The sequence below is a fragment of the Hemiscyllium ocellatum genome, chromosome 9 (assembly GCF_020745735.1).
Source record: "Hemiscyllium ocellatum isolate sHemOce1 chromosome 9, sHemOce1.pat.X.cur, whole genome shotgun sequence".
Taxonomy (NCBI): Eukaryota; Metazoa; Chordata; class Chondrichthyes; order Orectolobiformes; family Hemiscylliidae; genus Hemiscyllium; species Hemiscyllium ocellatum.
The window spans coordinates 96,793,852-96,809,931 of NC_083409.1; the positions used below are offsets into that span (position 1 = coordinate 96,793,852).

A 16,080-nucleotide genomic window follows, 5' to 3' on the forward strand; every position below is an offset into this window, starting at 1 on the left:
TGTAATCCTTCATTTCCCATGGTCAATCCACCTAATCTACACACCCCTGAACACTACAGACAATTTAGCATGGCCAACCCACCTGACCTGCACATCTTTGGACTGAGAGAGGAAACTGGAGCACCTGGAGGAAACCCACGCAGACACGGGATGTATGTGCAAATTCCACACAGACTGTCACCTGAGGGTGGAGCCGAACCAGTGTGTCTGGTTTTTGAGGCAGCAGTGCTAAGCCCTGAGCCACCATGCCTTCTGCGTTTTAAATCCACTTGACTCTCTGAGGAGCCTATGTACAAGCAGAAAATAAGAGTAGGAGGGAGCAAAGGAGTGGGAAGGGAGTGAAGAGCTAAAGATAGACGCAAACACAATGGAGTGAGGAGGACAGAAGAGGGAAGCAGCAAGGGGGATAGAGTGTAAGAAACATTACATGGGATGGAGCGAGGGGTTTCAGAGAGCTGGTGAATGAGAAGCAACATGTGAGAGGTAAGTGATAAACCAGATAGTTTCGAGGCAACCAATAAGTTTTTAATTTAAGAGGTTAAAGGCCAGGAACATTACTCTATGTGCACTGGAGGTGTTGGTATTCGACTGGGATGGACAAAGTTAAAAATAACACAACACCAGGTTTATTTGAAAGAACAAGCTTTCGGAGTGCTGCTCCTTCGTCAGTTAGTTAGTGGAGCTGGATCATTGAACACAGAATTTATAGGCACAGTGGCTCAGTGGTTAGCACTGCTACCTCACAGCGCTGGGAGCCTGGGTTCGATTCCAGCCTCTGGCAACTGTCTGCGTGGAGTTTGCGCATTCTCCCAGTGTCTGCATGGGTTTCCTCCGGATGCTCCGGTTTCCTCCCACAGTCCAATGCTAAATTACCCATAGTGATAGGTGCATTAGTAGGGAGTAGGGGAATGGGTCTGGGTGGGTTACTCTTTGGAGGGTCGGTGTGGAGTAGTTGGGCCAAAGGGCCTGTTTCCGCACTGTAGGGAATCTAATCTAATCTAATCTAGCAAAAGGTCATAGTGTCATACAACTGATGCAATATATTGAACAAACCTAGATTGCTGTTAAGTCTTTCATCTTTTAGAATGGGTTGCAAGTTTTGATTCATTAATATGCAAGTCCCAGGACTTCTTTCAAGTCACATTCCTGAGATAACTTCAGGCTTTTTAAAAAAAAGTGACATTCCAGCTCCGACAAAGCAGACACTACAACAGTCGCCAAACAGGGATGTTCCCTCCCAGTCAGGGAACCCTTCAGTGGTCCAGGACATTTGGCCTCAGATTAGTGGGTGGCACAGTGGTTAGCACTGCTGCCTCACAGCGCCAGAGACCCGGGTTCAATTCCCGCCTCAGGCAACTGACTGTGTGGAGTTGGCACGTTCTCCCCGTGTCTGCGTGGGTTTCCTCCGGGTGCTCCGGTTTCCTCCCACTGTCCAAAGTCCAAAGATGTGCGGGTCAGGTGAATTGGCCATGCTAAATTGCCCGCAGTGTTAGGTAAGGGGTAAATGTAGGGGTATGGGTGGGTTGCGCTTCGGCGGGTCGGTGTGGACTTGTTGGGTCGAAGGGCCTGTTTCCATACTGTAACTAATCTAATCTAAATCTTCAGGTGACTGTCCTCTAAGGTGGATTTTGGGTTATGCAATACCGCAGTGGATGAGCAGAGGCTGATAGTCAAGTTCGGTACCCATGGGGATGGCCTCAACTGGGACCTTGGGTTCATGTCGCACTACAGATGACCCCCCAATACACTGTAGACTCTTTCACATGCTCTTACATACTCATGCAGACTCCCTGACGTGCTATCTCTCACTCTCTCATGCTGTCTTTCTCTCTGGCGCGCGCACTCACACACTCACACACTCTCTCTCTCTCTCACCCATGCGCACATCTTCTCTCACGCATATACTCCATCACAATCTCACACACTCTATCACTCATGCACGCATGTGCACTCTCCCAACCCATCTCTGCCCCCTCACCCATCTTTCACTCTGTCTCTTCTCCACCCCCCCCCACCTCTTTTTACCCGCTCTCTTCTTCTCCCCCTCTCTCGACCTGTAGCTGTAGATACATTCTATTTTGTTCAAAAAGCACACATTCTGTAGGCAATCCGTGTGGTACTTCATAAACTCCTTTGGAAATAGAACTAGTCTGACTCATGACTGGGATGGAGACAGACTGTAACCTCCCCTTTAATGCAGTGTCTGAGCTGAGGTGTCACCATTTTTTAGTAAAACCTTAAGTTATCTCAAGAATGTGACTTGAAAGAAGTTCTGGGAGTTATGTATAAATTAATGAAATGGGAGAAAGTGAGGACTGTAGGTGCTGGAGATAAGAGTCTAAAAGTGTGTTGCTGGAAAAGCACAGCCAGTCAGGCAGCATCTGAGGAGCAGGAGAGTTGACATTTAGAGTATAAGCTATTCCTCAGGAAGGTCATGATGAAGAGCTTATGCTCGAAATGTCAACTATCCTACTCCTCAGTTGCTGCCTGACTGGCTGTGCTTTTCCAGCAACACACTTTTGGACTCTGACACGAATGAATCAAACCTGCAACCCAGTTTAAAAAATGAAAGACTTAACAGCAACATAGATTTATTCAATATATTGCATCAGATGTATGACTCTCTGATCTTTTGTTATAAATCCTGTGTCCTATGACACTGCCCCATTAGCTACCTGATGAAGGAAAAGCACTCCGAAAGCTTGTACTTCCAAATAAACCTGTTGGACTATAACACCTGGTGTTGTGATTTTTATCTTCGTCCACTCTTAGCATGTGCTTTCTTGTAAGAGTTTCTTTTAAAGAACATGTTAGGAGCGCCAAACAAAGGATGATGCCAATCTCTAGTCATAATGACAAAAATTTGATAGAAATGGAAAATAGTTCAGATCAGTGACAGTTAATTTACACATTGTGTATGTTTGAAGGTACAAGTCATTCTGCTATAATGTGAACTTTCTACTGAACGGGTACAGCGATTTTCTAGCGTGAGTTTTCATAGTGCGATATTATTCAGCGTGAGATTGCAGAGGAACACAACTGTCGCGTTATAGCAGAACCACCCGTAAGATGATGGTCATGGGCACTCCTTTAAAACAGATGAGGCAACAGTTTTCTGAGGGCGCTGAGCCTTTAGAATGCCCTTCCTTAAAAGGCAATGGAAGCAGAAACTTTAAATATTTTTAATGCAGAGATAAATAGGTCCTTGATTACCAAACAGATGAAAGAGATGCAGGAATGTAAAGTTGAAGTTGAAATCCAATTCACTCTGATCTTGTTGAAAGGTAGAGCAGGCTTGAAGAAGACCGTGGCGGCTTCTTGTTTCTTGCTCGTATGTTAGTTTTTATCAACAACATATTGATTGTATTGAGTAAGTTAATGAGCTATGATCCAATTAAGTCTATCGTATTCAGTTGTTCCTGCACATTTTTAAGTAATTGACAACACATTAGCACAAGTAGAAAAGCAAGTTCCCTTGTTCCTTTTATCTGGGAGGAAGAGCTTTTGCAAAAGGACATCTAAAAAATAGTGAAAATTAATTTCATTAAAGATACCCTACAGTGTGAAATCAGGCCCTTTGGCCCAACAAGCCCACACCAACCCTCCGAAGAGTAACTCACCCAGATACATTTCCCTCTGACTAATGTACCTAACACTATGGGCAATTTAGCATAGCCAATTCACCTGACCTGCACATCTTTGGACTGTTGGAGGAAACCAGAGCACCTGGAGGAAACCCATGCAGACACAGGGAGAATGTGCAAACTCCACACAGACAGTCACCCGAGGCTGGAATCGAACCTGGGACCCTGGTGCTGTGAGGCAGCACTGCTAACCACTTAGCCATCATGCCGCCCAGAGGCGAAGTGATGGGCTGTCAGAATGTTTAGATCGCTGGCAGTGGTGGGATGTGCGATTATTTGCAAAACATTTAAAAAGTAGAAATCAAAAACTATTGTATGATATAATCAAAATTTTCTAATCCGTTCACTACTTAAATATTCTATATATAAGCCAGTTGTAATTTTGAATGTAAAATAAGTTCTAAATGATTTTCCAACATTCTGAAAAATCCTTATTTATGCCAAAATACTTTCGAAACTTTATTTTTGATGTTTTGTTTAGCAACTTTGACTTTTCTATTTTATTAATCTAGAAATATAGAGAATAGGAACAAGAATGGGCCATTTGACCCTTCCAGCCTGCTCTATCATTCGGTATGATTGTGGTTGATCACTTAACTCCGTCCCTGTTCCCACTTTCACCCCATAGCCCTAAAAATAAACCTAACTGCTTGAAGATATACAATGTTTTGGTCTCAACCATTTTTTTGTGGCAGAGAATTCTACAGGCTCACCAATCCCTGGGTGAAGACATTTTTCCTCATCTCCATTGTAAATCGCCTACCCTGTATCCTTGGACTATGACCCCTGGTTCTGGATTATTCATTCATTAGGAATGCCTCTCCTGCATTTACCTTGTCTAATCCTATTAGGATTTCTGAGATCTCCTCTCATTCTTCTAACCTCTCGTGGATATAGCCCTAACTGATCCAGTCTCACTTCATATGTCAGTCTTGCTATCCCAGGAATCAGTCTGGTAAATCTTTCTTGCATTCCCATCACAGTCAGAAAATCCATCCATGGAAGACCGAAACTGCACACAGTACTCCAGGTCTGGTCTAACTAAGGCCCGTTCAATTTCAGCAGTGTCCATGCTTCTGTACCCAAATGCTCTTGTTAAGAAGGCCAACATACCATTTGTTGTCTTCACCACCTGCTGCATCTGCATGCTTACTTTCAGTGACTGCTGTATAAGGACATCACTCTTTTTACACCTCCCCTTTCCCAAACTATCGCCATTCAGATAATAATCCACATTCTTCATTTTGCTCCCAAATTGGATAACCTCACATTTGCCATGCGTTTTCTTCCTCGCTCAACTTGTCCAAATCATACTGAAGCATATCTGCGTCCTCCACAGTTCACCCTCCCACCTAGCTTTGTGTAGCCTGCAACCTTGAAAGTATAAAATTTAGTTCATTCATCTAAATCATGAATAAATATTGTGACTTGCTGGGATCCCTGCACTCCCCCACTGATCATTGGCTGCCACTCGCAAGCTAACTTGTTTTATTTCTACTCTCTTTCCTGTCTGTTGGCCAGTTCTCTGTTCATGCCAGTACATTTCCCCCAATCCCACATGCTTTAATTTTACATGTTCATTTATGTGGGGACCTTAACAAATGATTTCTGAAGGTCCAAGTATACATTATCCACTGTTTCCCTGTGATTAACTCTACTAGTTACAATCTCTCAAAATTCCAATAGATCTGTCAAGCAGGATTTCCCTGCTGGTTCTGTCACTGTTTTCCAAATTGTCTGCTATCAAACCTTTTATGAAGGACTGCAGAATTTTCCCTACTATCAGTGTGTTGTACCTGCCACACAGTGTGTTTAAATTCTTAGAATCAGCAAATGAACTGTGAGTCAACTCTTATAAACAATAATATTTGTTTATTGAACACAATTAATTAGAACAATAAAGTATACTATGAAGTAACAAGAAACACTACAGACTATTTTATCCTTTAACTTCACTTTGTATGCTCATATACCACCACACTAGAACTTAGCCAAGCTCCACATAGTGATGTCATCTTCTTCCAATGGATTTGGACATGTCTTCTCTCTGTGTTATTATAGAGTTACTGCTCCAACCTGGGTTTTGCAACGATTCTTATCCGTACAAGTTTCCAAGTCTTCGCGCCCTTTGAGGATCTGCTAATGGTTCGATTGCCCTGATCAATCAGACCTAACCACGTGTTGGCACATTGATGGCAGGTTGGCCCCTAGGTGTCCATTATGGTAGATTCTGGATGCACATAGCCTCCTCCTAAATAAGGGTGCTAGGCACCTTCGTGACAAGTGAAAGACTCTCTCTGCTCCCAAATGTCCCAAGGGCGACTTTCCATTGTCCCATTCATGTCCAACTTCAGGTGTGTTGCAGGGTTTGCAGCTGTCCAGTTTGTTGGCAAACAACTGTGGGAAGCTGCAGCTTGTCTGGATTCTGCAGCATTTGGATTGACACAGTCACTTTGGTCAAGGCTGGGTTCTGCTTCCCAGCATGCTTTAATCATTGTCCATCTTTTGTAACTCCATGGTAAGTTTATTATTGTTCATCATAAGTACATTATTTTGGATGACTGATCCGGCCACAAATGTAATTCCTTGTTTTCTCTCTACCTCCTTTTTGAAATAGTGGGGGTATGTTAGCTACCCTCCATTTTCATAGGAACTGTTCCAAAATCTATAGAATTTTGAAACATGACCTCCAATACATCCACTATTTCTAGGGCCACTTCCTGAAGTACTTTGGGATGTGGATTATCAGGCCCTGGAAATTTGTCAGCCTTTAATACCATCAATTTCCTCTACTATTTCCCTACTGATGTCCTTCATTTCCCCTCTCACTAATCCATGTGAGACATCATTTGTGTGCTCCTTTGTGTAGACAGAACCAAAATATGTATTTAATTAAAATGCTATCTTTGTTCCCCATTGTAACTTCACCTATTTCTGATTGTAAGGACCTGTGTTTATCTTCATCAGTCTTCTCTTCACACACCCATAGACGCTTCCACAATCAGTTTGTATATTCTCTGCAAGCTCACTCTTGTTCTCTGTTTTTCCTTCCTTAAATAATCTCTGTCCTCCTTTGCTAGAATCTAACCTGCTCCGAATCCTTGAATTTGCTGCTATTTTCTGGCTGATTTGTATGCCCCATCCTTGATCTAATACCATCCCTAATTTCCATTCTTAGCCATAATTGGGCCACCTTCTCCATTTTACCTCTGTGCCAGACAGGAATGAAAGATTGTTGCTGTTTCTCCATGCAACCTTTAAATGTTTGCCTTTGCTGATCCACGGTCACCTCCTCAAGGAACCTTCCCCAGTTTATCATTGCCAGTTCACATCTCATACTATCATAGTTTCCTTTATTTAGATTCAGGACCTTTGTCTCAGAATCAACTATGTCACTTTTTTTTATAATTCTGTCATAGAATACTAACTGTTCCCCAAGAAGCCTCCCATGACTAGATTGCCAATTATTCCTTACTCTTTATATAATACCCCAGTCTAGGATGGCCTGGCCTCTAGTTGGTTTCTCAATAGAATAATCAGAAAGCCATCTTCACACAATTTGGATTTGATTTGATCAATCTATATTCTGATTAAAGTTGCCCATAATTGCATCTGTGCCTTTATTGCTTGTGACTCTAATTTTGTGTTTAATGCCTTCCCCCTACATCACCACTACAGTTTGGGCATCTTTATACAACATCCGCTATCATTTTCTGGTCCTTGGTGCCTCAGAGCTCTGCTCATTCCGCTTCACTGGAGCTAATATCCATCCTCACAATTACATTGATGAGCTCTCTAACCAGCAAAGCTACCCCATCTCCTTTTCCTCTTTGTGTATCCTTCCTAAAAACTGAATACCCCTGGATTTTCAGCTTTCATTCTCAGTCATCCTGCAGCCAGGTCTCAGTAATGCCACTACCTTGCATCCATTTGTATCAATTTTCGTGACTAATTCATCCACATTATTTCAAATTTTCTGCACATTAAGACCCAATGCCTTAAGCCTTCTCCATTTAACATTTTTAGCCCTGTTTGCATTACTGAGTATTGTTGCATGAATTTGCTACCCAATCAATTTTCTTAGTTCCAATTCTAGCTGTTCATTTTGTCCTTGTTTCCCTCTCAACTGTCTTCCCTCTTTAGGTTCCCATGTCCCCTGCCATTTAATTTAAACCCTCCCCAATTGCATTAACAAATAGTCTCCATAGGACATCAGTTCTGGTTCTGTCCAGGTGCAATCTGCCCAGTTTGTACTGGCTCCCTTTTCACCAGAATCTGAAACCCTCTCCCTTGCACCATCTTCAGCCCACATTCATTTGATCTATCCTATTCTTTATACTGTAACACATGGCATTGATAGCACATCTGAGATCACTATTTTTGAGGTCCTACTTTTAAATTTGCTTCCTAACTCCCTATGTTGTGCTTTCAAGATCTCCTTCCTTTCCTTACCAATATTGTTGTTACCAATATGTACCAAGGTCATGGCTGTTCAGTCTCCCACTGAAATGTCATGTGGTCACTCCAAGACGTCCAACACCATAGCACCCAGGAGGCAGCATATCATCTTGTGGATTCACTTGTGGCCACAATCATTCATCTGTTCACCTTATAATTGGATCCCCATAATTAGCTCCAAATCTCTTTACTATTTTCAAGGTGTACAGGGGAATGTGGGATGAATCACAAGTCATCTTAAAATGCAGACTCGAAGAACCGTTCCACTTCGATTTGGATTCTAACATGGAGCCAAGAAAGGAGATGGTGTTATTTGACAAACCAACAAAAGGAACTTCAATGGAGGAATTTCGAGAAATGGTGTACAGCCTTTTAAAGGTAGGTCTTGGTTGACATTTTCAAATTGGTACAAACATTACTTTGAGAACATACGATATAATTATCTTTTCCTCAGGCAAAGCTTGGTGATCAGACAAACCTTCAAAAGCTGCTCAAGTTGGTTGTGACTGTAGCAGATGGAAATAAAGATGGTCACGTCTCTCTCGCAGAGGCAAAGTCTACCTGGGCATTACTGCAGCTTAACGAGTTTCTGATCACGGTAATCCTCCAGGACAAGGAACATACACCAAAACTTCTAGGATTCTGTGGAGATCTTTATGTAACAGAAAAGGTCCACTATAGTTACCTGTATGGACTCACTATTCCTTGGGTTTTGGAGTTCTTCATTCCTTCTGGGCTGAGGCGTAGCATGGACCAGTGGTTTACTCCCTCCTGGCCCAGAAAAGCTAAGATCTCGATAGGCCTGTTAGAATTTGTTGAGGATGTCTTTCATGGAACATTTGGTAACTTTCTTATGTGTGACGTAAGTGCAAATAACATTGGTTACAATGTTAAACATGATTTAAAAATGATAGACATGAGAAAAGTTGTACCGGAAGTTAGTTTCAAACAATTAATTGGAGGCCGCCACTGCGAGACTGATGTGGATTGTGTCTATGGCACAGACTGTAGAACAACTTGCCATCAAAGCAAAAAGCAGTGCTCCACGGAATTGGATCAGCCAAACTTGACCAAAGTTTGCACGTTGCTGAAAGACTATCTTTTAAATGGTGCTCCTCCTGATGTGAGAGAAGAACTGGAAAAACAGCTTTACTCTTGTATAGCTCTCCGAGGAGTAGCAGGTCAAATGGAAATGGAACATTCCTTGATATTAAACAATCTAAAGACATTACTGTGGAAGAAAATTTCTCATACAAAAGATTCCTAAACACTAAAGGAAAATTCACATCAATTGAAAATCATTTGGGAAGTATTTTTTTTCGCAGATTGTTCTAGTTGGTTCAATTTGACCATGTCGCACAGAACAGCATTATTAATAATATTTCTGTTTATTACTGTTAAACAAAAAAAACCTAAAACCACTACAGAATTTTTTTGTTTTGTGGTTATTAATGTTGCTGCTTTTCTTTTTGATGGATTTAAAAAAAAACATTTACACAGCATGAAAAGTTTTTAATGTCTTTTTTTAATCTATTGTTTGTAGCATGATTATTTATTTGCAGAAGAGATTGTTGGTTAAAATTGACAGTCTTTTTAGCTTAAATAAAATTACATATTAATATTGTAAACTGGAGAAAATCTAAATCAGGAAGAGATTGCCTTTACTTCTATTTTAGAATAGAAAGAATTTTGAAATGTTTTAGAATTTCAACTATATAATTAGATTACAAAATCTGGTTTACAAAAATAATTGTAATTGAGCACTTTATATTCATTTCATTTCATTAATCCTGTTGACTGTACAGTATTTAAAAATACCATGCCAGTTTTTATGTCTGTAAATGGCTATTAAAATTCTTTCTGCTCCTTTGTCCAAAAGCTATTTGATAAAATACCACATAAAAGATTACCACACAGAAGCTCATGAGGTTGAGGTAATATGTTTGTCTTGATAAAGGATTAGAGAACTAACAGGAAAGAAAGAGTCCGGACAAGTGGACCCGTTTTCAGGTTGGCTAACAAATGGAGTCGACTACTTTTAAAGTCCAGATCATTGACTTGGATGAAGGGACAAAATAAACTTGATGATGATGATGATGATGATGATGCCAAGTGGGAGAGCAAATTGTGAGGAGAGGACCACAAGCCTACAAAGGGATTAGTTAGGTTAATTGAGTAGTCAATTTTTTTTTCCAGAGTCATAGAGATGTTAGGGCACGGAAACAGACCCTTCAGTCCAACCTGTCCACGCCGACCAGATATCCCAACCCAATCTCGTCCCACCTGCAGCACCTAGCCTATATCCCTCCAAACCCTTCCTATTCATATACCCATCCAAATGCCTCTTAAATGTTGCAATTGTACCAGCCTCCACCACATCCTCCGGATGCTCATTCCATACCCATACTACCCTGTGTGTGAAAAAGTTGCCCTGTAGGTCTCTTTTATATCTTTCCCCTCTCACCCTAAACCTATGCCCTTTAGTTCTGGACACCCCAACCCCAGGGAAAAGACTTTACCTATTTATCCTATCCATGTCCCTCATAATTTTGTAAACCTCTATAAGGTCACCCCTCAGCCTCCGACATTCCAGGGAAAACAGCCCCAGCCTGTTCAGCCTCTCCCTATAGCTCAAATGCTCCAACCCTGGCAACATCCTTGTAAATCTTTTCTGAATTCTTTCAAGTTTCACAACATCTTTTCAAGAGGCAGGAGACCAGAATTGCATGCAATATTCCAACAGTGGCCTAACCCATGTCCTGTACAGCAGCAATATGACCTCCAAACTCCTGTACTCAATACTCGGACCAATAAAGGAAAGCATACCAAATGCCGCCTTCACTATCCTATCTACCTGTGACTCCACTTTCAAGGAGCTATGAACCTGCACTGCAAGGTCTCTTTGTTCAGCAACACTCCCTAGGACCTTACCATTAAGTGTATAAGTACTGCTAAAATTTACTTTCCCAAAATGCAGCACCTCGCATTTACCTAAATTGGAGTACAAATGAGGGTAGATTAAGTTATCTAATGGAGAAAGGTTACAGAATGCTGCTAAACAGCGGCATTTGGCAATCTTTGTACATGAAACACAAAAAGTTAGTTCACAGGTGCAGCACACACTCGGTACATACAATTCTGATCTCCATAGCTGTCATTGAAAGCAGTTCAAAGAACACTCGATAATTAATTCTTGGGATGAGGGAAGGTTAAGCAGATTGGGCCAATGTTGATTAGAATCTAGAAAAACAGGAGGGGATCATATAAAATTCTGATGGGGCTCGATGTAACTAATAAGAGAATGCATTCCCCTTGTGAAGTAACTTTTGAAGTAAGGGACATGACTTCAGAATAAGGATTGTCTCATTTAAGATGGAGATGAAAAGGAATTTCTTCTCTGAAGCTCATGCGTCTTTGAAATTCTCTACGATAGAGAGCTAGTAATCATTGCACATGTTCAAAGCTGAGATGGGCATTCGTGAACTGAAGAGGAGCCTAACCGAGTGAGGAAGGCAATGTTGAAACCAAACTTGGATCAGCCATTGAAAGAAGAAGCAGGTTTGAGGAGCCTACTGGTCAATCCTGCTCCAATTTCCTTTGGTTCTTAAGAGCTAAGCTTTGGCGTTCTGTATCCCAGAGGCTGTGGATGCTGCATCAGTGAATACATTTAAGGTGAGGGATAGGTTTTTGACCTCTCAAAGAATCAAAATATATTGAGAGGGCAGAAGATCAGCCATGATTGTGTAGTCACCCTTACAGTCTTCTACTTCAATTTATGTTCTTCCTATCTGGTTGTGATCGCACTGTTGTTTCTCAGAGTTTGCTATAACCTATATTCGAGCATCTTAAAACTGCTCCTTAGGACATGAAGGATACTTACACATGACTCTCCTTGAAGTCAGAGAGTCAAACTAAGTATTTGTTACTCCTTTGCAATCCTGCTAAGTACTGAAGTATGTGGATCTTGGACTGTTTATGGCAGCAGTTTATTGATCCACGCACTCCTCATTGGCGAAAGAGTGAGAAACAGGGGGCTTTTTTTTTGTTTTATCCCACAACAGACCCAGTACCTTAACCTCAAGCAAAACTTTATCAGCCAATTGATGATAAACATTACATCAAGTCTGGGATTTTCGTGGTCAAAATGCTCTCCTTCATTGTCACAGCATGGTTGCCACTCGCTCAGAACTTGATGCCCAGAGGTATGGAATGTCAGAAAAATGGCTTCTATACTGCCGGTCCAAACTGCTATGTTGTTATAGACTGTCCCTACTGCCTGCCCGGACTGCCTACACCGCGGTTTCAGTGGTCCATCCCATTGATTTAACTGTCTTTATTGCAATCATGTTGCTGTGGTTGCCAAGATCATCAACAACATCTCCACCGCTTTACTCTTGGCTCACTAACATAATCTTCTCCAACATCACAGCTGCACTCTTCAACACCTGTGAAGTAGGCATTTCTTCTGATGATGTTTGCTGCATTTTAAAATTTTCTATAGCTGGATGATTGATTTAAAAAGGAAACATTTCTACCAACCAATGAGCAATTAATCTGTTGGCCTAGAAATCCAATAGAAAACAGTCAGTGGTTGAAAACCATTTTAAATGCTAAGTACATAAGTTGAAAAACAAACAGTCTGGGACTTTATAGGTTGGAAGATAAAAGTTTGTAGAAGGGATTCATAGAAGTAAGCTTCATGACAATGAACTTGCTAAATAATAAGCTGCATGATAGGACTTTCATATCCAGTCAATGCACTGGAGACCTGTGTTGTGATATAGTTCACAGGAAAGATGTTCTGTCGAGAAAACTAAAAATCTTGGGCATCCTGTTCATAAGCTTGATATAATTAAACAGATACTGAACATAAATCTACTAACCACCATATTGCATATCTTTGAGTGTGAGCTACACTTTCAATAAAACTAATTTCCATTTTATTTACAGTATGTATGGTCAATACATGCTGTGAGGTTAGGTTTACTTGACAAGCCTATTGTAAATTAAACATAAAATGTTGAGTGATTGAACACCACAGTGATGGGAATATTGTGGTAAACAAAATATTTTTTTTAAACTTGCTTAATCATGAGATTTTAACAGGATGCACAATCATACAACTCAGTTTGACGTATGTTTTTAACTTTTTTGGGTCAACCAGTTCACTTATATGTAAGCATTATTTCATACTTTCAGCATTTAGATATTTTTTAAAATTGCCATTAAATTCTTTGCATGCCTCCTACTTCAATACCTGTTTATCAAGTTGGTTCCTCAATATGTTCTCTGAACCTCCTTTAACGATATGCAGCATTTATTAAGAATAGATGTGGCTTTGGACTGGTGCAGTACTCTTTGGGTATTTATTGTCCCTTACCAAGGAAGGCAACTGATCATTTCTAAAGAAATAATGACTTACTTTGCTATTACACGTGACTGTTCTGAGGACCAGTGTGGAGTTGTAGTTTTTATCTGTGTTTTCCCAGTGAAAATTCAGATAATTGTGAAATCAATCAGATTCATAACAGGAATTTACAAGTATTGGGATCCCAATTATAAGGAAGTGGGAGGAAAGGATTGGATTCCTCCATTTAAGAGTTCTCACCATTTGTAACAATCTGTGACATCAGGAAATGTATATGACAAGGAAAGTAATTAAAACACTAGGTAAATCCAGTGGTTGGAAAAACAAATGTTTCTTCCAATGCAATGTCAGAAAAGCTGAAGCCAATATCTTTGTCCCCAGTTGCAAACTCTTTATTCCTTGTTCTGAAGCAGAGCGAGACCATCCATAACCTCTGTTTGATACCAATGTTAGCATCTGACTGCATTTTCACTTAGTAATAGAGCAATACAGCATAATTCCAAACTAAAGTAGTCCCATTAGCCTGTGCTTAGTGCCCATCCCTCCAAACATTTCTTATTCAAGTACTTATCTGATTGGCTTTAAATATTGTAACTGTACAGTCAGTTGTTTGATAACGTTGGTGGTTGCATTCTTGTGTAACCTCGTGTTATAGAAACATTCCGTAATAGAAACAGGACTTAAACTGTTGGCACTGTAATCACATTTAAAACTTTGTGCTGTAAAAAGTGCCGCAATTCATCAATCACATTCCAGCAAAGTTGCATTGATGAAATGTGTGTTATAACAGAACAGGCTGTACCCGCACCCACCGCCTTCTCAGAGTTCATTCCATGCATGAACCACTGTTTAAAAAAAAAATGCCCCTCATGTCTTTTTAAAAGCTTTCTCCTTTTACCTGAAAAATATGCCCTCTAGTCTTGAAATCCCCACCCTAGGGAAAAGACACCTGCCATTCACTTTATTTCTATCGCTCATGATCTTATAAACTTCTATAAGGTCACCTCTCAACTTCCTATGGTCCAGTGAAAAAATGTTCTAGCCTCTCAGCAACATCCTGGTAAATCTCTTCTGAATGTTCTCCAGCTTCAAAATATCCTTCCTATAATAGGAAGACCAGAACTGGACACAATACTCAAAGCTCTGAGCAATGAAGGCAAACATTTCAGTTGTACAAGTCGTACCTTTGTTTTACCAAGGTGCAATTATCCAAATTAAGCTCCATCTGCCACTCTTCAGTGCATTGACTTAATTGATTGAGATCTCTTTGTAATCTCTTTGGCATGGACTTGTGGAACCAAAGGGTCTGTTTCCATGCTCATTATACCACCAATCTGGGTGCCATCTGCAGACTTACTAACCATGCTTTCTATATTCACATTGAAAGGACAAACAAGAGTGGACCCAGCATGGATCCCTGTAGAACAACAGGCCTCCAATCCAAAAAATAACTCTTTACCTTCAGTGTGTCCCCTGCCATTAAGCCAATTTTATATCTACTTGGCAAGCTCATTCTAAATTCTGTGATCTAAATTTACTAATTTAGTCTACCATGCAGAACCTTGTCAAAGGCTTTGCTAAAGTCCAAGTAAAAAAATGATACTGTTTTACCCTCCATCTTCTTGGTTACTTCCTCAAAAAACTCAATTAAGTTTGAGAGACACTATTTCCCTCACACAAACCCATGCTGACTATCCCTACTCATTCCTTGCCTCTCCAAATGCACATCAATCCTCTCTTTCAGAATCGATGCCAGCAACCACCAAAGACAGACTCACAGGTCTTTAGTTGCCAGGCTTCTCCTTACATCCCTTCTTAAACAAAGGCACGTTAGCCACTCTCCAGTCACTCCACAGCTCACCTGTATTTATAGATTATATAAATGTTTCTGTAAGGGCCCTGCAGGTACCTCCCTAACATCCCACAAAGTCATGGAATACACCAGATTAGGGCCCTGAGATTTATCCACCTTAACATTTTCTAAGACCTCCAGCACTTCCTCTTCTCTACTGTGAACTCTTTTCAAAACGTCAATATTTATTTCCCGAAGTTCTCGAGTCTCCTTTTCTTTCTCCACAATAAAAACTGACATGAATTATTCATTTAATGTATCTCCCATCGCCTGAGATTCAACACAAAGACTTTCTCTTTGATCTTTTAGGAGCCCTAATTTCTCAAGAGTTGCCCTCTGGCTTTTAATCTATTTGTAGAATCTCGTAAGGTTAAGGATTATCCTATTTGACAAGGCAATCTCATATCCTGTCTTTGTTTTCCGGATCTGTCACAGAAGAATTATCCTGTTCATGCTGCCCCAGACATTCATTTGAACCCAGTTACTTACATATAATATGAATCATCTTTGTTCTTGACCAGAACATCAATATCTTTATTCAGCCATCATTCTCTCTCTAAACCTATCAGCCTTACTTTTCACTCTTAACAGGTAAATATTTACTCCACATTATGGATTTGGAACTGCCATACAACTAAACATGGCAATTGAATAATTGGTTCTAATTAAAGTTAAAATATATTGCCTTTTCAACTGTGACTCAGTCTGCAACATAATAGATGTCTGGAATGAAATCCTCTTTTCCATTGGCTTTAAGG

General features: G+C 40.6%; 1 protein-coding gene across 1 annotated transcript in view; it reads left to right on the forward strand.

Annotated features, from left to right (window-relative positions):
* The window catches only part of dipk1aa (divergent protein kinase domain 1Aa), a 62,896-nt gene extending 53,378 nt beyond the window's left edge, over positions 1 to 9,518 (forward strand). Inside the window, exons 4-5 of the mRNA XM_060829965.1 lie at positions 8,304 to 8,480; positions 8,557 to 9,518. Of these exons, the coding sequence (XP_060685948.1) occupies positions 8,304 to 8,480; positions 8,557 to 9,369 (990 nt within the window). The 3' untranslated portion in view covers positions 9,370 to 9,518. The remainder of the gene's footprint in view (positions 1 to 8,303; positions 8,481 to 8,556) is intronic.
* Positions 9,519 to 16,080: the final 6,562 nt, after the last annotated feature.